Source organism: Candoia aspera, chromosome 18 (genome assembly GCF_035149785.1).
Source record: "Candoia aspera isolate rCanAsp1 chromosome 18, rCanAsp1.hap2, whole genome shotgun sequence".
Lineage (NCBI taxonomy): Eukaryota > Metazoa > Chordata > Lepidosauria > Squamata > Boidae > Candoia > Candoia aspera.
In genome coordinates, this window is record NC_086170.1 from 9322949 (window position 1) to 9348776 (window position 25828).

Sequence of the window (25828 nt, forward strand, 5' to 3'; positions counted from 1 at the left end):
AGTCAAATGGGGGGGGGGTGTATGTGTGTGTGTGTGAACCAGACAATACTGTCACATTTTATTATGAGCTGCTGGAATGAATTGTCCTTGAGAGCAAGGCAGGAAGAGGCATGTGTGCAGAACTGGCCTTGAACAAACAGGATCAAAGACAAGCAAATATCCTCACCATCAAGAACGTCCTTTGCAAGAAACAAGGCTTGTTCCCATCTAGGAATCAGCATCTGGTAAAGAGGAGCGTTTGAGACGGATCCCGGCAAAAGGCACGTCAATGTCACGAACTTTGGAGTTTTCGCAAATGTCCTGGCCACGTGATCCCCTCAGGCACAAATCAGCCCTGATGAAAATTGATGTGGGACTAAGGCCTTCAATGGGCCTTGGCCGTCAAAACGGCCCGTGGTTGTGGTCGCTGAGAACAAAAGCTGCTAATTATCCACCAGGAGAAGCTGCTTGCTCCCAAGGGGGCCCTTTCAAAAATGTTGGGGCGGGGAACTGTATCGTGCCAACTTTCCCCTCTCTAAAAAAGACCTCTAAAGGCTTTTCAGTGCCATCTTTTGGCGGTGCAAAACTTCCCATAGCTACCATTTTATACCTGCCATTCACACATACTGAATGGAGGTGTATCTGTATCAGTCTGTTGCTTTATCTGCCTTTTATATATTAATCACAAATGACCAGGCTCAAATTTTCATATTTTGGACATAGTATGTGAAGATCCAGCTCCCTTGAGAAATCCATAATGCTGGGACAGGTGGGAGGAAAGAGAAGAAGAGGATGACCAAGGTGGATGGACCCAATTAAAACAGCCATGGGGGCACCATTGGAAGCTCTGAAGGACCAAGTTAGGACAGATACCCTGGAGAAGGTCTATCTGTGGGATTGCTTGATGCAGGCTTGATGGCACCTAATCAATCAATCAATGGGAAGAAAGAGAGGAAGAAAAGGACTCAATTACAGAGGCGATGGGTGGATCGTTGGAAATCCTGAAGGACCACGCTGGGGACAGCTCATCCTGGAGAAGATCTATCTATGGGATTGCTAAGACTTGATGCAGGCTTGATGGCACCTAATCAATTAATCGATGGGAAGAAAGAGAGGAAGAAAAGGACTCAATTACAGAGGCGATGGGTGGATCATTGGAAATCCTGAAGGACCACGCTGGGGACAGCTCATCCTGGAGAAGATCTATCTATGGGATTGCTAAGACTTGATGCAGGCTTGATGGCACCTAATCAATTAATCGATGGGAAGAAAGAGGAGACAATGAGCTGCAAAGTGGATGGACTCAATTAAAGTGGCAATGGGTGTACCACTGGAAGACCTGAAGGACCACACTGGGGACAGATCATCCTGGAGGTCTATCTCTATGTGGTCGCTGAGAGTCGACTCTGACTTGATAGTGAAGGTTGCATTAACAGAACCTTGCAAGTCTGAAAGTTCCTCTCTCCCCACCTCACCTTTACAGTCCAAAAAACTAGGGAGGGTCCCTTCTGAGACCTTTCCCACACCCCCACCCCTCCTTTGGTACTTCAGGCCTATCAAATTACTGAAGGGGACTTCAAACTGAGATTCAAGCAGGCCGTTCAAATTTCTGATCATCTGGCTTTGACTTTCTAGAACAAACTGGCTGGACTCACACAAGAGGCTCAGCCAAAACGTGGCTCTTTTCCAGCTTTGATTTTCTGCTCAACTCATCTGTTGAAGTTCATAAACCAAAACTCATTTGTGGCCCCAAACCATGGTTCAGCGAGGCAGGGGTAGCATCCTGGGTAAATACAGCCTGCCTGGATGAGAGAGGGAAAGTGGAAATGGGGGGAGAGGGTCCTTGAGAAACCCCACCGTCTTCCACGGGGGTTGGATAAAGCGAAAAGTGTTTGGGCTCCTACAGTTACTGGCATTTCTGGTTTCTGTTTCTAGGAGAAGCATTGGTGATGTGTCCTTCATCCCTCCCTTCCTCCTGTGTCTCGGCCTCCTTCCTGAGATGCCCACACAGCTTCTCCTGCACTCGGGCGCGCTGAGTAAAAACTCATCCGAGCAGAGTCGAGAGCAGCCGCTGCTGCGGGAACGGGGTAATTGACTCTAACAGAAAATGTCAAAATAATCAGAAACGTTGCAATTGAAAGATCAGGGGCCGGCGGGACCTCCGAGTTCCATTACTTGGAACAAATTCAGCGTGTGTTAGACAAGGTCGGCCCAGTTTCTCTTTCTTCGTTTCTTGACTCCCTCCCTCCCTCCCTCCCTCTCCAGCGGTCTTTTTAAGCTCTTCTTTTGGGGCGAGGGAGCGAGGAACATAGAGGGCTCCTTGGGGTGCTTCTCGTGGTGGACTCCGGTGGGGAGCCCCCCACCCCAGTGTAACCAAAGCAGGGGCATTGCAAAAGGAGATGTGGCTTGTGGGTCCTGCAGAATCACAATAAAAGCCTTTGGGAGCTCAGCCATGATGCCAGTGCAGGTGATGCTTCTGCTTTTGGACCCATGACACAGAGCCTCACAGACCCCACACGTGGTCTCTCTTTCTTGCAGCTGGCAGCAGAGAGACAGGGAGGCAACGAGGCTTCCCAGAGCTGCCTTGTCCAACGACTCTGAGCACAATTTCTGGGGTTCCAAGGATCACAAAACCAAGGTCTGGGGCCAGGATGCGATGTTTCCCTAGGTGGGGCAGAAACCTCCTGGTCCAACCCTGGTTCTTCTCTGGATGGATCCTGGCACAGCAATGTCCTGCTGGAGGCCACCAGGTTCCCAGATTCAAACCAGGAGAGGATGTGCTCAAGGACAGATTCAGCCGCAAAGCTTTCCTCTTCATGGAGCAACCCACTTCACAAAGGTTCATTTCTGACCGCTCCCTTGATGTCCTTCAAGGACAGTGGGATGGGAGGAACAAGTAGCGTGGCTGTCATATGATTCAGCTGTGAAAGGGTGGTGGGGAGCAACGATGCCATCAGCCTTGCTTCTCCATCTCCTTTCTTGGGTGAGCGAAGGGAGGGGTGGATAGTTCATCAGCCATTTTGCTGACAAGCCAAGACAGATGTCTTCTGGAGCAAAGCATGGATGGTGTGAATCACTGACGTGCTTTTTCTTCTTGCCATCTGCTCCCCGGCATTGTTGTTTAGCAACACTCTGCTGCCAAGATCAGTTGGCTTGAATGGGGAACATGTAGCCAGCCTCAACGCCATGGTCTTGAGAACATAAAAATGTGGAAGGATTAGGTGAAAGGCCCAAAACTACCAAGGAAGCTGATGAAGAGGAACAGTTGTCCCCGACCTGCTCCTTGACAGCAGTTATTGAAGATCCCACAGCCTGTGATTCAGAAGTTAATATTCAGCCAACAACCCCTCTCTATCAATCAAGTTTTATTACAGTCACTGACCAGCAAGAGATAAATAACTAAGGAGCTGCAGAAACCCAAACACTGATGACATAATTAAGGAAAATTATACCACCATTTATTTGAATTAGATCATTCATTACACAAGATGGCATTCTGATATGATCTCAGGCATTATCGGCTGTCGAATTTTACCAGCTATCCTACAAAACTCAGGGAACTTGATGTGACAGATTATGGTCTGGTTGAAGAGAAGAAAATAAATGTAAAACTCACTGATGCAATATTTTAAAAAATGGCAAGTGGGGCTCTGATTAAACTGGGAGAATCTCTACAGAAAGTGCACTACCCCAGAAGGCTATCCAATGTTTCCACTGTCTTTTATTGTGCAATTTTCTTAAATCTGCCCCATGCGATATTAAAATGGGCGAACTGAAATGCTGCATGCTATTTGAAGTCTGCTTTAGAACCGTAAGATGCTGCTTTCTTAATTTGGGGGGCACTTTGCTCTGACCCACTCCATCTGCAATCCTTTGCCTGCAAATTAGTCAAGCCTGCTAATATCACAGAGGAATTCATAACTCAAGAAAAGACCCAGGGAGGTGTAGCATTTCAGTTATGGCCTGCTTCCAGCCACATCAGAATCAGGATGAGAGAGGGCAAATGCCTTCAGGAAAAATAATCAGCGGTAGCCCAAAGCTGGAAATGGTCATCCATGTCTTGGTCTCCATTTCATCTCCATAAAATCGGAGAGGGCAGGGAGATAGAGGAGCAAACTAGAAAAATGTAGGTTGAGTAACCCTGACTCTGAAGTTACACAATGCACAAAGGATGCTGAGGAACTGGAAAGGGTGCAGAGAAGACCAGCAAAGATGGTGAGGGGCTTGGAAGCTAAATCCTACGAAGAGCGGTTGAAGGAACTTGGTATGTTCAGCGTCAAGAAGAGAAAGCCAGGGGAGACGTGATAGCAGTCTTCTGATACATGACGGGAAGTCCTATGGAAGGGGGGGTGGATTAATTCTCCCTAGCGCTTGAGGGTAAGGCAAGAACCAGCAGGTCAAAGATTTACAAGGAGAGATCCGAAGTCAAACAAGGAGGAATTTCCTGGCTCTGAGGGCTATTGAGCGATGGACCAGAATCCCTCGCGAAGTTGTAGGTGCTCCATCACTGGAGGTTTTCAAGAAAAGACTGGACAGCCATTGGTCCAGAATGGTATAAGGATTCCAGCACTGGGCAGGTGGTTGGACTAGAAGACTTCCAAGGTCCCTGGAAGGATTCGGTGATTCAATGATTTAGTGATTCAGTGATTCAGTGATTCAATGGTTCAGTGATTCAGTGATTCAATGGTTCAGTGATTCAGTGATTCAATGATTTAGTGATTCAGTGATTCAATGATTCAATGATTCAGTGATTCAGTGATTCAGTGATTCAATGGTTCAGTGATTCAGTGATTCAATGGTTCAGTGATTCAGTGATTCAATGATTCAGTGATTCAATGATTTAGTGATTCAGTGGTTCAGTGGTTCAAAGTGCCGATGAATCATGTTTGACTCCTGATAACTAAATGGACAAGGGCTGTCTTGACAGTCCTTGGTAACATCTCAAGATCTTTCTGAGGACTTCCAGGAATTGCTTAAATCCTGTTCCATCCACCACTTCACTTGCCTTCTCCTAATTCTACTTCCCTCAGCCTCTAAGCACCAACATTAAGAGGGGCTAAATCTATCACAAAAGCTGCCACATGCTGGCTGGGGAATTGTGGGAGTTGAAGTCCACCCATCTTAAAGCTGCCAAGTTTGAAAGACACTGCTTTAAAGATGTTGATTCTTAAGCCTTTTGATGCACCAGGTTAACTTCTAGATCTTTCCACAAGGACCAACATCTTGATCTACCTTCTAATGAATACTGCAGGAAAACACCAGGCCTTGCAACTCTCTCTTTCATCCTAATAGTGACCATGCTAAAATTACTGCATCAAATGTTAAAAGCACCACCGGTACATTTATTAGCTAGTCTTGTGGAAAGAGATTCCTGATCATGAACATGCTCAACTAGACAGATAATTTCAAAGCTAAGTGGGGGGGGGGTGAGAGGGGGGATGCGCCCTTGCTTAACACCCCTACGGAGAAAGAGCAGTTTGGTTAGATAAGATCACGCGGTGCCCCTGGTGAAGACAGAGGGAGGGAAGGGGAAGTGCATCCCGACTCACGAGACACGGTTACTCTCGCTCAGTGTTTTTCAAACTTGGCAACTTTAAGATGGGTGGACTTCAACTCCCAGAATTCCCCAGCCAGCATTAATCTCTTAGTCCAGTCTATCTGGTTGGGCTGACGACATTACAACATACTTGGAACCCACAGGACTTCACATCTGTGACTTAGAGAATGCAGTTTGGTCACCAAGTCCCTCTCTCCATCAGCCCATTAAATCCAGGACGTAAAATTATCACCTTGCAGGCCCAGAAATGAGGCAAGCTACCCCATCTTTTCCGTTGGGTTCCAGGATCCATTCCAGGGAGGGAGGAAGAATCACAGCCTTTTTTTTGCTCCCAAGCTTGTCCATTTTGATCTGGGCCGCTCCGAGAGAGAGACAGGCTTCTTCATATTAGTCATGATAGCAGGAAGGAAGCTACCCAGATGCGTGTACCTCTCTTTATTGAAAGACTGCTGGGCCTCATAGGCTAACCCCCCTTTTATTTTTAGGGAGGCTTGATTCCTGGTAACATCTACCTCAGAAGTTATTGTTGTGCAGAGAAGGTACATTGATATAATAAATAAAGATGGAAATAAATCTTGTAATGTTTGACTGTGACCTCTGGAGCCTCTCCTTGAACACCTCCAGTGAAGGTGAGCTTTCCACCTCTCTGGGTCATCCGTTCTGCTGCCAAATTTCTCTTCCTGTTGGGAAGTTCCTCCTGGCCCAAGTTGTCTTCCTCTGATTTAGGCCCATCCACGTCTGAATTTTGCATGCCGGGGACAGAGGTCTTGATCTCCTTTCCCAAATTTGAAACGTTCTACCCTCTATCACTCCCTCAGTTGTCTTTTCGCAAAACCTAACCAAATATCTTCATTCTTACTTTGTAGGTTTTAATCTTCTTGCCCGCGGATCATCCTTGCTGCCTTTTCCAATTGATAAATCCCTCTACAGAACTGGACACAGGTGGGGAATGAACGCTTTAATCGAAATAAACCCAGGAATGGCTATGATCACTGACGCCTTCAACACAAAATCCAGGTCCTCATGTGAAAAGGAAGTTGAATGAAGCTTCAAATCTTGGATCTGATCTAAAGAAACCCTCAAAACCTCATTCTGATCAGGATGTCAAGGAAGCCATCACCAGTGTGTTTCTTTTTTAGCCCGAAGTTGCACAAAGTGAACAAAGTCATAGCCACAAACATTCATGTGTTTTGGCCAAGTTGGGGTTGCCAACGTCATGGACCAAGCCCACAGGGCCCTGTGCAGCTCTACGTAGAGAAATGTAAATTTTCAGTTTAAAATTTGCCATCCTTCAAAGCAACAGATGATTCCGTGGCTGAAGTTTTCTCCTTCATGGGGAACTGTTTAAAAGATTCCCCGTCTCCTCCCACTTGAGAAAGGAGGTTTGGGAAGCAGGGCAAGAACACCGTCCCTAAACCTGGGGTGCCAGTCTGCAGAGGACCCCACCGTGCTCAGCCAAAGACCTCCAAGTAAAGATGCTCAGAAAATAGAATCAAATTTAGTGCCTACCTGGTGGTAAATCAAGGGGAAAATGAGTCTGCTGGCCAATCAATAAGAAAGCCACTCTTTTACTGTTAACTCAAGCATGAAAAGAGCTATCTTAAACCTCAGACGGATCTCAATCAGTGATGAATGCAGACTCTTTAAAACTGGAAGGATCAATAGGTTTTCTAACTACCATGGAAGTGACTCGGTCTTCCTTCCCTTTTTAATTTGTTGCTTCAATATGGGTGAGACTCAGCTCCAAAGGGTCATTTTTAAGGGAAGTGACAGCTCTTCACTCCACCATGTGGAAGATGCCTCAAGAGGCCATCTAAACAACCATTTGTTTAGTGATGGTCCAGACTTACGACGGTGCTGAAAAAAACGACTTACGACCAGTCCTCACACTTACAACCGTTGTAGCGTCCCCATGAGCACGATTTGGGCACTTGGCAACCAGTTCGCATTTATGACCATCACAGCATCCCGTGGTCATGTGATCACCATTTTCGACCTTCCCAACCAGCTTCTGGCAAGCAAAATCAATGGGGAACCATGCGATTTGCTGAATGACCATGTGGTTCGCTTAACGCCCGCCATGATTCACTTAATGAATCTGCCGCAAAATGGTCGTAAAATTGGGTTGGATTTGCTTAATGACCACTTCACTTAGCAACTGAAATTTCAGTCCCAAACTGATAAACACTGAGCGCAAAATAAGCCAGACATGAGTGTAGTTACAAGGAACAAGTGTGGATAATTGACACTGCAGTAGCTGGAGACAGGAGGGTCGATGAGAAAAAACCAGAAAAAAATAGCGAAATGTGAAGAGCTTTGGAAAAAGATTGAGCAAATGTGGAAAAAGGACGTCCTTGAGGTGTCAATAGTGGTTGGTGCGTTTGGCGCCATACCAAAAGACCTGGAGAAGCACTTGGACACAACAGGAATGGACAGAATCTCAACTCATAAATTACAAAAATGTGCATTATTTGGAATGGTGCATATATTATGATCTCTTGAGCTGTCTGGGAACCTTGGGAAGGATCTGTTAGTCAAAAGTGCCAAATCCAGTCAGAACTATCTGGTAGAAAGCAACAACATTGGTTTTTAACTGTTACAAGTCTCTTTCCTGTGGTTCTTCTTTGGAGGTGGAGAGGCTAATGTTGGTGCTATCCCTCCTGAAACCTGTTCCACACAGGCTTGATTCCCACAACTTGTTAAACTCTAAAGATATCAACATAAGAACAGAAGGAAGCCATGCTAGATCAAGCCAAGGTCCATTTTAGTTCAGCATTTTGTTCCCACAGTGCTAACCAGATGCCTCCAGGAGCTGGAGACCTGCCCCTCTCTCACCATTGGTCTTCTGCAACCGGATTTGGAGGTCTTCTGGTCTTAATCTTGAAGTGACATGGAGTCCTTAAGATGAATAAGCCTTGACTGGCCTGTCCTCCGTGAATTCTTGTATGTTCTAAGAAAATTCACATGGTGGTCCTCTAACAAAACACAATGACTGTGTTCACATAATAAGCCTGCTGCCATATGACCATGGAGGGTGGAAACCCATGGTATCCTGCCCAAGTCAGGCTCCATGTGAAGAGACTGTGTCCAGGTGTGGGCAACACAATTCAAAAAGGATAGTGACAAACTGGAGTAGATTCAGGGGGAGTTACCAAGCCAGACCCTGAGAGGAAGGATCTGGGTGTGTTTAGCCCACAGAAAAGATTACTTGGGGGGAGATACGTTAGGTGTCAAATATCTGAAGGACTGTCACTTCTTCTCTGTTGCCCCAGAGGGAAGGACCATAACCTACCAAGAAACAAGTTCAGGCTTCACACCAGGAGGAACTTCCTGACTGTATGAGCTGCCAGCCCATGGAACAAAGTGGCAAGCTCTCTTTCATTGGGGGCCTTCCAACAGAGGCTGCATGATCACCTACCAGAGGTGCTGAAATAGATCCTTCACAAATCCAGGTGGTTGGGCTAGGTAATCACTAAGGTTCCTTCCAACTCTGGGATTCCATGAAATCCTCTAGATTTCATTGCAGAACCACCTGGAAAGAAGAAGCTCGGCCCAGTCTTTCCCTGAGAAAGCAAGTTGTTGGCAACTAATCAATCCAGCAGATGTCCCACACCCAGGTGGGGTTTGGCCTGAATGATGGGGTAAGTCTTGCTTATCCATCACAGCTCTCTCTGTTAGGTCTGGCCTGGGTTCCCTCGCTCGGCCCCTGATCTCAGCACATTTTGGGGGATGATTATGTCAATTAGCAGAAACACCGGTGCCGACCTTGGCCAACTCTGATCAGCCCAGCCAGGCAACACCGACAGCCGCAAGCAAGGTTCTCCATCCCACCCAAAGAGGGGGACCAGAGACACTCCTTGCTGCTTTCATTAATAACAATAATTCCATCCTGCAGCTCATGTGTGAGTATTTTCCCCCCTACTGGTTTGGAGATGGAAAATGTAATGCCTTCCCTTGCCAGAAACCCACAGCCAGAGAGGCGAGAACCACAGAAAACCTTCTGCTCTCTCAGCATAAGAAATTGTTAATTACTTCTCCTGTAATGGATTCCACGGTAAGATGCACGCAGGCACAACTGAAAGAAGCTATATCATTGCCTCAAAGGTAAGCTAGGCAGTTTGTTTTCTGAACTCTTCCCAATATGCGGTGTAAAGGTGCTTCAGGGATCTTCAGCAAAGAAGAGCTGGGTGTCCTCGTCATGATGTCCTCCTTAAGAAGTTCAGAAAGGAAGAGCTGGGTGTCCTCCTTGTGATCGATTTTATCTTTCTTCTTGCACATGCCAGCCTGGTAGCAAGTGACAGCAGTGAGATGCAGCAGCTGTCCAGACAGCAAATGTGGTCCTAGGCTACATCAAGAGAAACCACAGAATCATAGGATTGTAGTGTGGGAAGGGAAGACAAAGGTCATCTAGTCTGACCTTCTGCAGTCTGCAGGAAAACCAATTAAACCATCCATGTCAAGCTTCCTGAAAGCCTCCAGCGATGGAAGATCCATCATTTCTGTAAGGGGTTGGATTGTTGGACAGACCTTACCATCAGCAAGATTTTCCTTAGATGGGTGCCAGCCTACTTTGCCTGAACACAAGAGGGCTAAGCTGGGAAAATTGTGCAGGCGCTCTTAAGTTCCACAATCAACATGAGAACGTTGCTGGAATGGTCCCATTGCCACCTGGTCCACCCTTTTGTGTCTCCTGGTAGCTAACCAACTGTATTGAGAAGATCACAAGCCCAGGCAGAAGGATAACTGGTTTCTTTCACAGCTACTGGCATTCAAGGTGCACCATGATTTTTAACTATGATCATAACTAGTAACTATGGATAGCTCAGTCCTCCGTAACTTGATCCAGGTTCATAGTCTCAAGAGGTAGCCCAGTTTATCACAGGACAATGTTAGACAGTCCTTCTTTGAATCTGAATGTTTGCAGCCCAGAGTCCATTAGCATCTATGAGAAGTTAATGGTTAGCATTCTTGAATGTCTAGCTCATCTTAGCAATGCATCCTGTGAACCAGAAGAAGGTTTAACGTAGTGATCGGTGGTGTGAATGTTCTCCGTCTGTGGAAACAGATTTGGCACAAATCCAGAAAATCCTGAGAGGGAAACGACAATGCTATCTTGCTTGGCGTTTATACAAAGAGAAGGCACAGTATAAATTCCATCCTTGTTGATGGAAAAATCCAACAACTGGGGATGTCAAAAGTTGTAGCTCCCTCCTGCAAGGAAAAGCAGTGCAATCTTCAGTGAAGCAAGTTTTTCATGTGTTTATTGACACACGTGTACTGCAAATTCTATAATTCAATGAACCCGAGAAGGACCGACAACTTTTCTTGAGTTCATTGCTGAGCACCTGGTGTCTTCGAGTGGAACACAACGCCTTCAGTTGCAAACCTATACCTCTCTTGGAATGAGTATTGGACATCATTATTGAAACGGAGTGATCCAGAATCCAAGATTGGTCCTCCTACCTCAAATTAATATAATATTAAATTAGAAAAAGGCCTCAGATGACAGGAATGGTCAAAAAGATTTGAGATTGGGGCAAAGGAAGAGAGTAGTCATTTCCAGTACCAGTGAAGACTGAATTCATCAAGTAAGTTGGGTCTAGACACAGGATGATACACCTGGATGATACAGAACTCCTTTTTGACCAATATCTGACACCCAGCAGCAGACGTTATGGTTATTAGGAATGCCACGTTCCAAGTCAGGTGCTCTGGGGACGATTTTGAATGAGGTTGGGTGGGAGCTTGTACTAGTAGCTGAAGGTCGATTGATGGAGGCTGGTGGTCTTCACCAAGAGCCTCCCAGGATGAATCTCTTGGTGTGACAGATGGATTTGTTGACAGAGGCTCACTGTATCCTCGTACTAAGATGGAAGAGAAAACTAACTCTGTCTGTGAAAGTTGCTTGCTTACAGTTCTATGAGAAGGCCAGGCCTTGGAGAGGGGAAGCCACAATGGAGTTTTCCCCTTCTGTTGGACCCATCTTCAGAAAGCTTACCATGGGAACGCAGTTTAGCATGTGATGGAAGCTCTTTGGTAGGACAGTCAAGTATGATTTTGCTCTCCTATCCCACTCCTCCTCCAGACTGGTAGCTAGGACCCAGGTAGTTGACCCTCCATAGGCTCAGTAGGCCTGGTAACTCCAGGGCTTCTATGAGCAAGGTGTTCCTATGTCTCAGTTACAGAACTGCTTGGCCCAGCTGGATGTTCTGAGCTTCTCTGGCTTTGAACTAATCTCAGGAATGGGGAGCAGGCGAACAAAAGGTCTTTGGGCCAAGCTGGGATGAAGGAGCTTATTGCTTCTGATCCCTGGAATGTAGGGTGGGAGTGGGCAGGAAGCTCATGGATGGCTTCCAACGATTGATACACCTTGTTTGAACCCCGTGGGGCTGAAGGTCCCTTTGCTGAGGCCCAGTCTTTGTGGCACAACGCAAACTTCCCGTTTGCTTGCCGCCTGCTGCTACTGCTACTGTTGTTGTTGCTGCTGTTGTTGTCACCATTGTTATCATTGTCATCCATTGGGCAGAGTTGCCAAAGAGGAGGGTTTAGTTCAGGGAGCAGCAGGCATCAGAATCACTTTGCGATTCCTTTTCTGTGGTGTTCTGTCAACACACAGGCAGGTGAAAAATGACAGGGGTCTGGTGGCACTTAAAAGTGCAGGCCGCTGTGCCTATTCTCATTCTGTTCTTGTTATTGCTACAGCTATTATTCTGAAAGGGTGTAGATCACACTGGAATGAAGGAAGAACAATGCACAGAATTCTGCCTAAATCCTGAACCGGAAGGGAGGGAGGGAGGAAGATGGGGGATGGGTGGTGAGAGGGAGGGAGGGAGGGGGGAACAGGGAGGGACAGAGGAAGGAAGGAAAATGGGAGATGGGTGGAGGGAGGGAGGAGGGAGGGAAGGAGGGAGGGAGAGAGGGAAGGAAGGAAGGAGGGAGGGAGGGAGGGAGGGATCTGGGAACGGGGAGGGACGGAGGAAGGAAGGAAAATGGGAGATGGGTGGAGGGAGGGAGGAGGGAGGGAAGGAGGGAGGGAGAGAGGGAAGGAAGGAAGGAAGGAAGGAAGGAAGGAGGGAGGGAGGGATCTGGGAACGGGGAGGGACAGAGGAAGGAAGGAAAATGGGAGATGGGTGGAGGGAGGGAGGAGGGAGGGAGAGAGCGAAGGAAGGAGGGAGGGAGGGAAGGAGGGAGGGAGATGGGAGATGGGTGGTTAGAGGAAGGAGGGAGGGAGGGAGGGATCTGGGAACGGGGAGGGACGGAGGAAGGAAGGAAAATGGGAGATGGGTGGAGGGAGGGAGGAGGGAGGGAGAGAGCGAAGGAAGGAGGGAGGGAGGGAAGGAGGGAGGGAGATGGGAGATGGGTGGTTAGAGGAAGGAGGGAGGGAGGGAGGGGGGAATGGGGAGGGACAGAGGAAGGAAGGAAGATGGCAGATGGGTGGAGGGGGGGGAGGAAGGAGCCGAGGCTCCATTAAATGAGGGTGACCTGGTCCATCCAGTCGAAGGTCCTGCTCCAGCCAGGGAGTGCCCAAATTGCCTGAATGGAGCAGGCGAAGTTCACGCAGAGAATGGCTATTTCAGAAGAAACAACTTTCGGCCACTCTTCCGCAGCAGCCCAGCCAATGGCTCCTGCCCTCGCCTTCCGATGTCATCCGGAGAGAAAGGCCATTGCTGAAGGCCAGAGCGGACCCCGGCAGTTAAGAGCGGTCACTCGGCAGCTGTTCAGGCAGAAACGTGCCGGGCAGCCTCCTCCGCCCTGAATCGGGCCTGTCACACGTGGTTGTTCTTGAACGGCCGGACTAAGTTGCACTCAAGCCAGCGCCCGGGGGAGGCCAGCAATTAGCCCGGCCTGGAGGCATTTGCCGAGGAAAAGCCGGCATGGGGGGGCTGAGCGCAGGGCCTGGGTCGGACATAGAGAGGATGAGAGACTTTGGGGGAGTGCCAGAAGGGAGAAATGAGGGCAGGGGGAGAGCAGAGGTGAGATTTAGGAAGGCATGAGAAGATCTGACCGTTCCTGGACCTTCAGCATCTGGTCATGCCCTGATGAAGGTCTCGCCCGGCAGCACCAGATGTGGTCTTGGTCTACTGCGTAACGAGCGCGTTTGCAAGCAAAGAAGGCGGCGCTGGCGTTCCTCAGGAGGAGGAGGATCCCAAAAGCAGAGGAGGGACGCAGCCGCGAGCCCAATCCAAAGAATTAATCCAAAGAATTAATGATAAATTAATTAATTAGAACTGAGCCTTCGGCCGCGAGGCCTGCTCCTCCTGGAGCGTCTGGGCCTTCCGTCGTCCATCTTCGCCCGGAGGTTGAGCCGAGCTCTGGACCTCCCAACTGAAGCGGGATCGCATTTGCTCCCTGGAAATTGGTGAGAAGGACCCACAAATTCACGCCCACGTGCATTTGGAAGGCAGCAGTCCGCTTTGCCAGCCTCATAACTTTCATCTGGAGTTTTGCTTATTTCTTTAGGAGGCGAGGACACTCTGGTTGTGATATCCATGGCAGGGTTGATCTGCTTAATCGGTGCTCCATCTGTGTCCAATAGTGAAACGTGCATTCCTTTTTTTAAGCAAGGCTTAAAAAGTTCACTCTCAAGCACCTTTGTCACAATCGCGTCCTTTCCGCATCTGAGTACGGTCTCAATCGGGCCCTGCCAAATCTCTAACTCGGTGAGTCTTCTTTGGTTTGCAAACTTTCAGGTCTGCCATAACCTGCCTGATGATTTCTCCTTTTCTTCCCTTACTTCTGTTTTTCTGCCCTATTCCTAGGTTGCCTGAGAATTTCCTTTGATTTTCTCTTGGAGCGCGTCTAAGCCTTCTTTATTGTTAAGGCGCTAGAGGTAGTCGTGTTCGGCTACATATCTTTCCATCGTTTGAATTCTCTGGGGATGGTCTTAATCTGAAAAAGGCCCATGGGAAGAATTAACTCCAACCCTTCTTGGCATGCAGTAGAAAAGCCAGACATCAGAGAGACTGCTGGAGAGATGGCTGGCCAGGGGAAGGCCATCATCCACAGCTCTTTTAGGTGGCATGGAAGAACCCGCAAACGTTTCATCTAAATGCAGGCAGTCCTCGCTTAACAACCACAGTTGAGATTGAATTTTGGTCGCTAAACAAAGCAGTCATGAAGCAAATCCAAACCAATTTTACAACCTTTTCTGTAGCGGTCATCAAGCGAATCGCTATGGTCATTAAGCAAGCCGCGTGGCTGTTAAGTGAATCAGGCAGTTCACCATTGATTTTGCTTGCCAGAAGCCAGCCAGGAAAGTCAAAAATGGTGATCGTGTGACCACGGGATGCTGCGACGGTCATAAATGTGAACAGGTTGCCAAGCGCCCAAATTGTGATCATGTGACCGCAGGGACACTGCCGTGGTTGTAAGTTGGCTTTTTCAGCACCGTTGTAAGTCTGAACCATCACTAAACAAATGGTCACTAAGGGAGGACTACCTGTGCTCTCTTCCTGGGAAAACCATTTTAAAAAATCGAAAAAGAAATCACGGGAACCATTTTTCTGCACAACCCTGAAGAACTCGTCTCGTACTGAAGTTTTCAAAGGGTCCACAATCAATACAACGTCACGCCCGACGAGTTGTCATGTCATGCACCGTCATCAAGAGGAGGCCTCATCTACCATCGCTTTCCTAAGGGCTGATGGATGGAAGATTTGGCAGTAGGGGAGGAAATATTCCCACGGTCTCTTTCCCCAGAGAGAGCACTGAGCAGCTCACGTCCGCTCGCCTTTGAGCTGAGGAGAAAGGCCTGTTTCGCATTTATCCCAAACGATGCGTGGGTATCTTCCCTGCGAGAATTCATGTGCGTGGCACTAGCCACTCTTTCAGTGTGCACCGACGTGCGTTGCCGGGGGCAACAGAGCTCCAGAAGGCTTGGTACGCACTGGAGGAAACCAACTTTCCTCCATGGTTCTCTCAAGAGGCGAACGGGGAACCACACGATAATAGCTAAGTCCGACTTCTCCCGCCATCCATGGGAATTGAGTGACATCATATGCGTCATCATCATACCAGCATGGAAATGACGTCGTGGGGCCTGGGATGTCGTCATGGCTCCCCACTGATCCCTAAGCATCCATCTCCCTCGCTTAATCACCAACAGCTCTATGTTTATTATTTATTTATTTATGTATTTATTGTTCAAATTTAATTACCGCCCGTCTCCCCCAAAAGCGGGACTCTGGGTGGTTTACAATAAAATCCAGCTATAATCCTAAAGGTTAAAATCTCATAAAACCAAACACATAACAATTATTATAAAATGCAATAAATGCATGTAAGATCCAAGAGGGTATAAAATCCAGGCTGGTGGGAGGGACTCTAGGGTGCGAGCCACCCCCAAGAATGGTTGCCCACTTTCCCGCCCCAGGCGAGACGGCAGAACCAAGTCTTCAGGGCCTTCCGGAAGGTCGGGAGTGAAGGGGCCTGCCTCACCTCCGGGGGCAAGATGTTCCAGAGGGCGGGGGCCACCACAGAGAAGGCCCGTTTCCTGGACCCCGCCAGATGGAATTCTCTTACGGACGGGGTCCACAACATGCCCTCTCTGGATGATCGGGTGGGACGGGCTGATGATACGGGGAAGAGGCGGTCCCTCAGGTAGCTTGGCCCCATGCCATGGAGGGCTTTAAAGGTGATAACCAACACCTTGAATTGGACCCGGAAGCAGACTGGCACCCAGTGCAGCTCGCGCAGCAAGGGTGTTATATGTGCTGACCTAGGGGCACCAAAAATGGCCCACGCAGCTGCATTCTGGACCAGCTGAAGCTTCCAGATACTCTTCAAGGGTAGCCCCATGTAGAGCGCATTGCAGTAGTCTAAATGGGAGATAACCAGGGCATGAGTGACTGTTCGGAGGGCCTCTCGTTCCAGGAATGGGCTTTCCGGGTGTTTTTTGCCAGAAAACAGCAAAAAAAGTCACAACATGTGATCACGTGACCACAGGACACTCCAACTGGTCATAAATGCAAGCAGGTTGCCAAGCACCCAAAATGTGATCACGTGACCGCAGGGGGGGGATGCAACATTTTGCAATGTTTGGAAGTGCATTGCAGGCCGTAAAGCACCCTTTCCTAGGCCACTGTAACTTTGAATCATTGTTAAACAAATGGTCGTAAGTCGAGGACTATCTGTAGTACAAACACCAAAAATGGGTGGGTGTAATGAACATCTGTTGGAATGAGGGTGTTGTTCAAAGCCAGTCCTCTTGTTCAATTAAGCATCTATTAATGCCAGCCTTTCTAGCCTGGCACAGCCAAGGCTATTGGGCCTGCAGCTTCAGAATTCCCAGCCTGGTTGGCCATAGACCTTCCTGACTGGGGAAGATGGGAGTTGTAATCCCAGCATACCCAGTGGGGGCTATGCTGGGGAGAGCTGATCTACTTCTTCAGAAAGTGAGCCCGTTAAAGAAATTCCCCGTGATTTCTGGATTTACTGATTAAAAAGGGCCATATATGGGGAGAAGGGAACTATGTTACGTAATTTTGAAGGGGGGGAATGGTATATTTCTGTTTTAATTACATTTTTAACGTGGATTTTTATACTTTTATACTTGTACTGTTTTTATTTGATTATTGTACGCCGCCCAGAGTCACTTCCCATGAGATGACTAATAAATAAAAAATTAAGTATGTCCGTAACCGCCGTAAAGAAGATCGGAAGTTGCTTCTTTAAGTATTTCTTTTCCCTTTCCTTTCTTTCTTTTTTCCTTTCCATTGTTTTCAACACGTTTTCTTTCCCTCGTTCTTTCTTTTCTTCTATATTTTCTCGTGTTTATTTTTTAACTTGGTAAAAAGTTTCTTTAACAAAAATTATGCAACATTAAAAAAAGAAAAATTCACCTTGGTCTAGACAGAGTTTTAACCTTTATCTATGCCTCTTTCTTCTCTTTGCTTCCCCCAACTGTAACCCGCATCCCCAACACTGGACTGGCAAACCAAATTTGAAATAAGTGGGGAAATCTCTTTCTCCTCCATACCAGCTGACCCAAGGGAATTGGTGGGGAAACGATGCGGAGTTCCCTGCTGAAATTTCATTATGCCAATGCCTTACTGATTTACTGGGTTTATGGATAAAATCCCTTTAAATCCCCAGCAAGCACCTCAGGTAAAAACAAAGGATCAGTGAGACTTCCAATTTGTTCACGGCCCGAATATTTTCTTGAAGCTCGTGCCAAAATCAGTTTTTGACTGTAATCTATTTTTTTTTTAAGCTGGTAAAAATACACCCAACTGGGGCCTCTTACAACACAGACCATAAGCGTAAAAATCAAGAACTTATTATTTATTTAATCTTAGCCACCAAAACAATAATTGTGCAACATTGGAAAACTCTAGATAACATAACAAAAGGAGTGGTGGATTCATAAGGCCTCTTCAATTGCTACATTAGAAAAAAATTACAGACAAAGTTAAATTAGAGGCAGGAACCACAAATTTATCAAACCTGGATGGATTTTAGGGTTTATCTCAATAGCAATAGACGATAATTTGATATACTTTATGTACACGGCGAATTTTCATATGTACAGTACCTGTCCCTTTATTCATATTGCATACCTCCTTGGTATTTTCTATATTTTTTTCTTTTTGATCTTTTTTCTCTATGTATCGTGGATTTATGCGAATGTAGTTACCTGATTTTGTTTGATAAGAAACTAATGAAAAATAAATAAAATCTGTCTGAGTTGCAGAAAGCAAAACAAATAACACAGACTATTTGAGACTTGCTGGGTGGCCAAAGAATCTTTCTCAAACTTATTTATTTCTCAGATTTGTGCTACTGCCCATCTCCCCCCAAAGAGGGACTCTGGAGGAAGCTTGGTGTAGCCTCCGGGTTTTACAACACTGCATTTTCTCTGAAAGGCTGCAAAATGCTGGAAGACTGATCAGCAAAAGAACGGCAAAGAACCAGGTGGATTACACAGCAGAAGCTATTAGAGACGGGGAAAATTTCTTTACTTCTTACTTGGGATTGAAGTTATCTAAACTGCACATGAGCCAAAATTCTACCAACGTTAGAAATGTGAGCATCATCACTGCCAATTAGCAAAACACCCACTTGGCAATGTCCTTTTCAAAATAAGCACGGCCCAAAGGCTTTTATCTCAGGGCAAAACTGTTGGCAAGAACAGCGTTCATTCAGCAGCAGTGGGAACGGGAAAGTGCATGGATGGTAAGCATGCCCAACAATACGTACCAATTTTAATCTCAAAGTAGCACGGAAACTATACCAACTGAAAGAAACCACAATGGACAGGTTTGTGAAAACAAGACACGGAGAGAAACCGGAACGGACAGATTCACCCCCCAAAAAACCCAGCGAGATAATGAAACCAAAACTGACAGGCCGACAAAATTAAAAACCGAAGCCAACACTGTTGCCATCTCTGGACAAAGGCCCCAACTTGGAGAGCGTGATGCAGAATTTGTCACAGAAGCGCCTTTTCAGAATCTTAAAATAAATGAAGAAGGCACATCGCATCCGTGGCTGAAAAGAAGCTGTATTACTGATAGGATGGGAAACATCTGAGAAGATCGGGTGAGAAGACCAACCTTCTGGAGGGCCTTAAGGGATGGTCCAGTGATATCGCTGGAAGAGATGTGGCCCGAACTTTTCAGCACTTCTTGAGGCGGACTTTAAGGGTGGGAGTGGGAGCAGAAGGTCTCTCAGGAGCTCTTGACCCCCATTAGCCCCCTTCAAACCATCCTCAAAGACAGTGAAATCTCAGCCTGCTGGGCTGCCTCAGAGATGGAATGGGGACCACCACCCAGGTATTCCTGCCTACCGAGGGACCCCTACCAGATTACCGCTAGCTCCTCCATAGTAATAAGAGCACCCACTAAGATATCAAGAAGACAGGAGCACCTACCTGAAGTGTCTCCTGGTATTTTCGGTGGTGGTGGTGGACCTTCAGCTTTTTTCCTGCTCCCAGCAGAAGTCGACGGGGGCAGCTGTGTGCTGATCCCACTGGAGTGGTTCTTAGGCGCACCAAACCCTGTACCAGGTCCTTTGGACTGTACTGTTGTAGAAGCAGCTGTTGCGGTGGTGATGGTGGTGGTGGTGGTCATACCGCCGGTCACGCTTTCCACAACTGAGGTGGCAGGGCCATTATAAATCCTGGGAAGTGTGCTGGTGTCCAAGGCTTCCAACGGGCTTGTGGATCCCCATACGATCACCTCGGTCTCCAGTGTGGGCTTGCTCTTTGCTCGGAGGTACCTTTTCCTCCTTTTCAAGTAAGTCTGGGACCCGGGACCCCCATCTGCCAGGGAAGGGTTTAGTTTCACGTGGGTGAAGGACGGCGTTCGCCTGCTTTCCCAAAAGAGGTCCGCAACGTTGCGTAGACTTTTGAAATGGTACTGGCTTGGCGGTTGTCCGTTGGACTGTTCCAAGGAGGAGAGATCAAAGCTCCCAGGAAGCCCAGGCTTCCTGGCTGCTGGTCCAGACCTAAAGCTCCACAAAAGATGGTGAGGGAATCCATACCAGCGGGCAGGTCTCTGCAAAAACTGGTGCTGATGGTCTCGGCCCAAAGATTCACAAGACGAGAAATCCATGGCAAGTCGAAACATGGCTATTAAAATCCAAGCATGGCTTCGCACAGGAGAACCTGACCTGTGGATAGACAGGGAAGTGTGTTAGATTCAGGCGGACCAGAGAACCCAACCCTAGGCTTGAGCATTTCAAGGAGGAACCTCAGGTGGTGCTTTTCTCAGCATCAAGGCCAACCAGGTTTCCAACCCTAGGGCAACTGATAGAATATTTATAATAAGTTGGCTGAGAAACAATCTATGTCCAGAATAACTCAACCACAGTCAGACTTTGCCCTTGGAATAGAATCCCAGCTAGGTCCCCCTCTCATTTTCATTTTCTCCCCTCTCCCCTTGACAGCATTTCCATAATGCCTACAGACCAGCGCTGCTCTTCACGCATTGCCTTCTGTCATGTTCCACCTCTTCAGCCTCCTCCAGAACCTACCTTACGGCTCGCCATTTCAGCACCGCCTCCTCTGAGTCACCCTTCGTAGGCTTTCAACTAATTTGTCTGAATAAGCACCCTGCTTGCTCAACTCATCTCCTTTGCAAAATTGTACGGCTGAGGATCCTCACAGCAGAACGCCGGTGGCAAAGGTCTCCTCACCTCCTCCCACAATCCTCCTCATGCTCTCAAACACAAGAACCAAACAATGCTCCTTGGAAACATGCTGTCTTTCTCACTCATTTCTGTTCTTAGCCACAGGCAGGTCAGCCAGCTGCATCTTTGCCCGTTGCATTTAAGGGAGCGAGAAATCCACCTGATTTTCTCTCTTGGCTAAAGGATTCATTGAAAGGAGGAAGCAGAACCCATTCTAGATAGATGGACCAAGATGGAATCAACTCCTCCCCACACCCAGCGACCTATTCTAGAACTTGAACACCTGCATAGGTGGAGAATAGAGGAGGCGACCTTTCGGGGCCAGGGGCTCCATTTTTAATGTCAAGAACATGCTGTGGGTGTTTTCACAAAATGGTTGCTATCGTGGGCAGGAACAAGTACATTTTTTTTTAACTGGGAGGTAAACTGACAATGTCAACCTCTACCCTTTCGGGATGTTCTCTTTTTTCTCTTCCCTAGATAAGCACACTTCCAAGCAAAGCCACCAGCCTTCATGCACCCCAAATATTCTTGGAAAGACTGCAGGAGGGCTTGGATAACATGCATCCCAGGTTCTCAGTGGACATGATCTCCAAAGTAAAAGGACCTCATCATAAGCTTTCTAGGGCAAGGAGACCAATTTCCATGTTCAGGCTAATTCCCATGATGGGAACGCAGGAGTATGTGACCGCTCCAGAGTGCACCAAACACTTTCCCCCCGTGAAGTATGTCCATATGCGCAATTAGCACATTGCAGAGGAAGTTATGTCTGGTTCTCCCTTCCCAGGGAGTTAGCAGTGGGATGCAGGGGTCTGTGTAAATATAACTACAGGTAGTCCTTGACTTACGACCATGATTGGGACTGGAACTTCTGTTGCTAAGCAAGGCAGTTGTTACGTGAGTTGTGTCTGATTGTACAACCTTTTTTGCCATGGTCGTTAAGTGAATCACCATAGTAGATAAGCAAATCACTGCGGTCATTAAGTGAATCCGGCTTCCCCCATTGGCTTTGCTTGTCAGAAGCCGGCTGGGAAGGTTGCAAATGGCAATCGCATGACCCCAGAACGCCGCAACCATCCTAAGTGTGAGACAGTTGCCAAGCGCCTGAATTTTGATCACATGACCGCAGGGACGCTGTGACAGTCATAAGTGCAAGGACCGGTTGTAAGTCGCTTTTTTCAGTGCTATCGTAACTTCAAACGGTCTCTAAATGAATGGTCGTAAGTCAAGGACTACCTGTATGTGGAATTCACAGCACGAACGTCTAAGGAAGGCTGGGTTATTCTTTAATTCCCAAATCTGCACGCGGCTAAAAGAGCTGCATGCCCATTCTTTATTTCCTGGAACCTATCGGATGGCCAAGTTTTCCAAAGGTGCCCTTCACCCGCTTGGGCCGCGTTAGTGCCACGCCTGCTTCGGATCACCAATGCCCTTTGAGAGAAATGACTGGATTTTGGAATTTGAGGCCTGTTTTTTTGGCAGCATTGTGCAGGGCGCACAACGGCACTGGTATCTCACAGGCAACGTGCAATGGTTCGACAGGATTTGACATTTTAGAAGATGCCTTGTCTGCCGGGAGAAATGGAACGGAAAGGAAGGTGGGGGGACGCTAGTAGATGTAATGAACTCCATTTCTCCAACACAGGGAGGTGCCCCCCCCCTCTTTCCAAGTTCAGCATTTTATATTCAAAACTGGAAATTTGGGCAGAGCTTGCTCCCTCTGTGGATCTCCATCCCACGATGCCTCCAGCTGTACTTGCTTGTATTTACTTGAAAAACGGGACGCTTTGCTTTGACAATAAACCGACATCTGTAGAAGCAGAAGGAAGGACGTTATTATCCACGTTCAAAGCCTTTGGAGGACACGCTGCTAGCCTTTCAGCTACCCTTGTGGGCTCCTGCGTCCCATGATTCCTCCCTTGCTCTTTTCTGCAAAGTCATTTTGAATCTCTGCCCAGCCTCACTATTCAGTGCTCTGGAGATAAGCCTTCTGCAGTCTGATAGGCTATAAAACTCTGCTCTAATGAAAAACGCTAGATGGCAAGGCCTGATTGGGCACGAGAGACAATCCAATCCGGCTGAGAGGCAGACTCCATCCAGAGCAGCTCGGGGTCCCACACTGGATGGGACTACTGCAGAGTTGTTGTTGTTCCAAGCCCCCTCCCCAGCCTCACCGTCTTGAGAATGAAAGGTTGGCCAGCTCCATGGAGGCTTGCGGCAGACGTCACCAGTCCTCTGAGACAAATGGGGAGAGAAGAGAGCGTGGAGGTGGCCTTGAGGGAAACGTTCAGAAGCTGGTCCAGAAACAACTAGGGCAGAAGCATTTCTTCAGTCCTGGGAAAGGAGATGGTCTTAGGAAGAAGACCTGATCCAACGGGGTATGCGATGGATGGGGTGGTGGGAAGCACACCTCAGATTTGCAGGATTCTGTAGGAGCCCTGATCTGGACAGCCTTGGAGGGCTGAGAGGCCACAGGCACAGCTGGGGCTGAGGTGGTGGTGGTGATGCTGGTGGTGGTTAGTGTTTTGAGCAGATGCCCTGTGCTCAGAACAAGATGGATAGGTCAGATCCTTCAGGACTGCTGCTAAACTGCAACCAGTGAAGGTCGAGGGGGTCCTCACCAAAAGGCCCCTTGGCTGAAGGACCTGCAGGTCCATACCTCTCCTGGGTCTTGGCTGGTTTAGCTGAGAGGAACAGTCTCAGACCAGAGGCTCAAATCGGAGACTCCATGGGACCAGGGCTGCTTGATTCCAGCCAAGGGGCAGTGACAACCCCACCCTTAACCAGCCAGTCAACCAGAGCTGCAATCTCAGAGCTGGGCCAGCTTTGGAGGCTGAAAGACCTGCATCATCATCATCATCATATCATCATCATCATCATCCATCCCGCTCAGGTCTCCTGAGAATGAAGTAGAAAAACAGAAGCCCCTTTGGCAGGGGAAGAAGACGTTGGAGAAACGGATTTCTTTGTGATCTTAGTATCAAGCTTACTTTAAGGCACACCCTGCGCTGTTTGTGCATTTCCCGTTCCAAACAGAGGGAAAGCCCCCACCAATTTCCAGCAAGCCAGCTCTGAAATTCAGAGGCTCGAACCTGGGGTGGACTCTCAATTCCTTCTCTTTTCCCAAAACGCCCGGCCAGGATTCCAGCAATTTACACTCACCGGCCAGGCTCCGGAGTCTAGTAATTGAAAAACAGTGCGGGGAGCCGTTGCACATCAGCAGGTGACTTCTAAGCCCTGCCAGGTAAAAGTCAGCAGTTCAGGCTTCCGGAGAGGAGAGGAAAACACGCTGCGTCTTTCGACGTTGCTCGCCCGGCTGTCATTTATCACGGCTTGTCAAGCTCAGACCCAAACAGCCTCTAACACGTTCGATGCAATTTGAAACTTTCTCTCCGGGGGGGGGGCGGGGGGGGACCCTGCACACACTCTCGTGCAGTCGGTGCGTTTGTGAGACGCACAGTCTCGGCTCACAACCACGTCACCCTCAAACGTAGCGCCCCGTCTCCCCCCGCAGCTGTGGGGCAGCTCAACTTGGCATTCCCCGCATCCAAAACACCCGTTCAACACGGCTCCCCAACTCGCTCTTTCCCTAGCTTCGCGCAAGGTCTAAGCCCGTCTTCAAAGATGGTAGACAGCAACCAAGTTGGGGAGGGGGGTGTGTGCAACAGGCTTAGCCCCCCATCCCAATCAAACTGAGTTAGAACTAGCCAAGCTTTGCACATTGGGCAAAAACGGCCACTCGGATTTGGACTGAGCCGGCTGAGTGGCCCAGGCCAATGTCAGCGGGTTGGGTAAACCGTGGTTATTTTAGTCTCTTCCACACTGCAGCCTCTGCTTGCCGCCGTTCTCTGCTCCTGTCTCCTTTTTCTCTGCCTGGGGGAAGGCAGACCCCTTTGGGCCATAAAAAACGGGGTAAAGTTTGCACTCAAATGGGAACAGAAGAATGTTTCCCCCTCTGGGGGGACCTCGGAGGCTCACGCACCGTTTGAGAAGAGCGCCTGCCCCATCAGATGGGGAAGGTCATCTCTGGGGAACACCCAAATCTTTTGTGTCTGGAGTGTTGGCAGCTGAGCCCGTGTGTGAGAAAGTGCGTGCCGGCAAGATGTCTTTCTGCATAAAATAGGAATGTGTGGGAGTCTGCGGTTGTCTAGGCAACACACCATTAATTGGTTTGGAAGGTGCACAAGGAAATTGTGGGTTCCAGGAGCTGATCCTACCCAAGGGACCCCTTGGCCCGTGACTGAGATGGGCACCACATCAAAGGATGGGCAGGCCTGCCGGTGTCTTGCCCAGATGTGCCACCTGCCCCCACATAATGCTCTCATCTCTCACGGATCTGCTGATTGTTCTGTTTTAAAAAAATCTGCTCAAAGATCAATCTTGAAATGCATATGTTTGGATGCATTTGCTCCCAAACCACAGATCTTTTGCAAGAAACCTCAACGTTCATGTCTTCCTCTCTCCCTCTCTCTCTCTGCCTTTTATCCTAAAACATAAAGGGAAGAACAAAGAGCACCGAAGTGGGCTTGGGGTGTGTGTGTGTTTCCAGTCAAAATTTTGGAGTGTCAGAGACGCATGGCAGAGAGAAGCACGCAGCTTGAGGAAAGACAGACCGGAAGGATTTCAGCACTCTGATTAACCAGGAATATAGGGTCATGTTCTGAAGGCAACTGAACAAAATCTGTAGGTGTTCCTAACGGTGGCCCAACTAGTATTCACGCAGAAAAGCTTTGGGGGGTCCAGTCAAACAAATGCCACCAAGAACAGAATTAGACCCTCGTTTTCCTGACAGACTCCCACAAGCTCCAACCGGTCCAGCCAGGACGACAAGTATTGATGGAAACATTCTGCTTTGAGCCAAAATACACCAACGTTCTTCCCGGAAACCAAACCAAGCACATTCATATATGCGCAGCCTGGCCGTTTTGCAAAAGTCCTATTTGCGCATCAGCCACTGGGTGCCCAAGACCTTTTATTCCCTTCAGACTCAAAAGGGAGCTGAAGTCAAACTGATTTGAAGCATGCTGAGTTGGAGAAGGAACGATCTGTTGTCTGAATGTCAACCCTCCATCCTTTCCAGGCCGGGCTGGAAAAAGCTGGTAAAGCAGCTGAGAAACAAAAACGATGCGACCAGGATAGACAAATGAAGATCTGCCTCCGTGG

The 25828-nt window shown here is 48.1% G+C and overlaps 1 protein-coding gene across 1 annotated transcript in view; it reads right to left on the bottom strand.

The window, feature by feature from the left end:
• The window catches only part of AJAP1 (adherens junctions associated protein 1), a 79226-nt gene that overhangs the window by 18812 nt on the left and 34586 nt on the right, over positions 1-25828 (bottom strand). The window contains exon 2 of the mRNA XM_063317722.1: positions 19407-20146. Within this exon, the coding sequence (XP_063173792.1) occupies positions 19407-20146 (740 nt within the window). The remainder of the gene's footprint in view (positions 1-19406; positions 20147-25828) is intronic.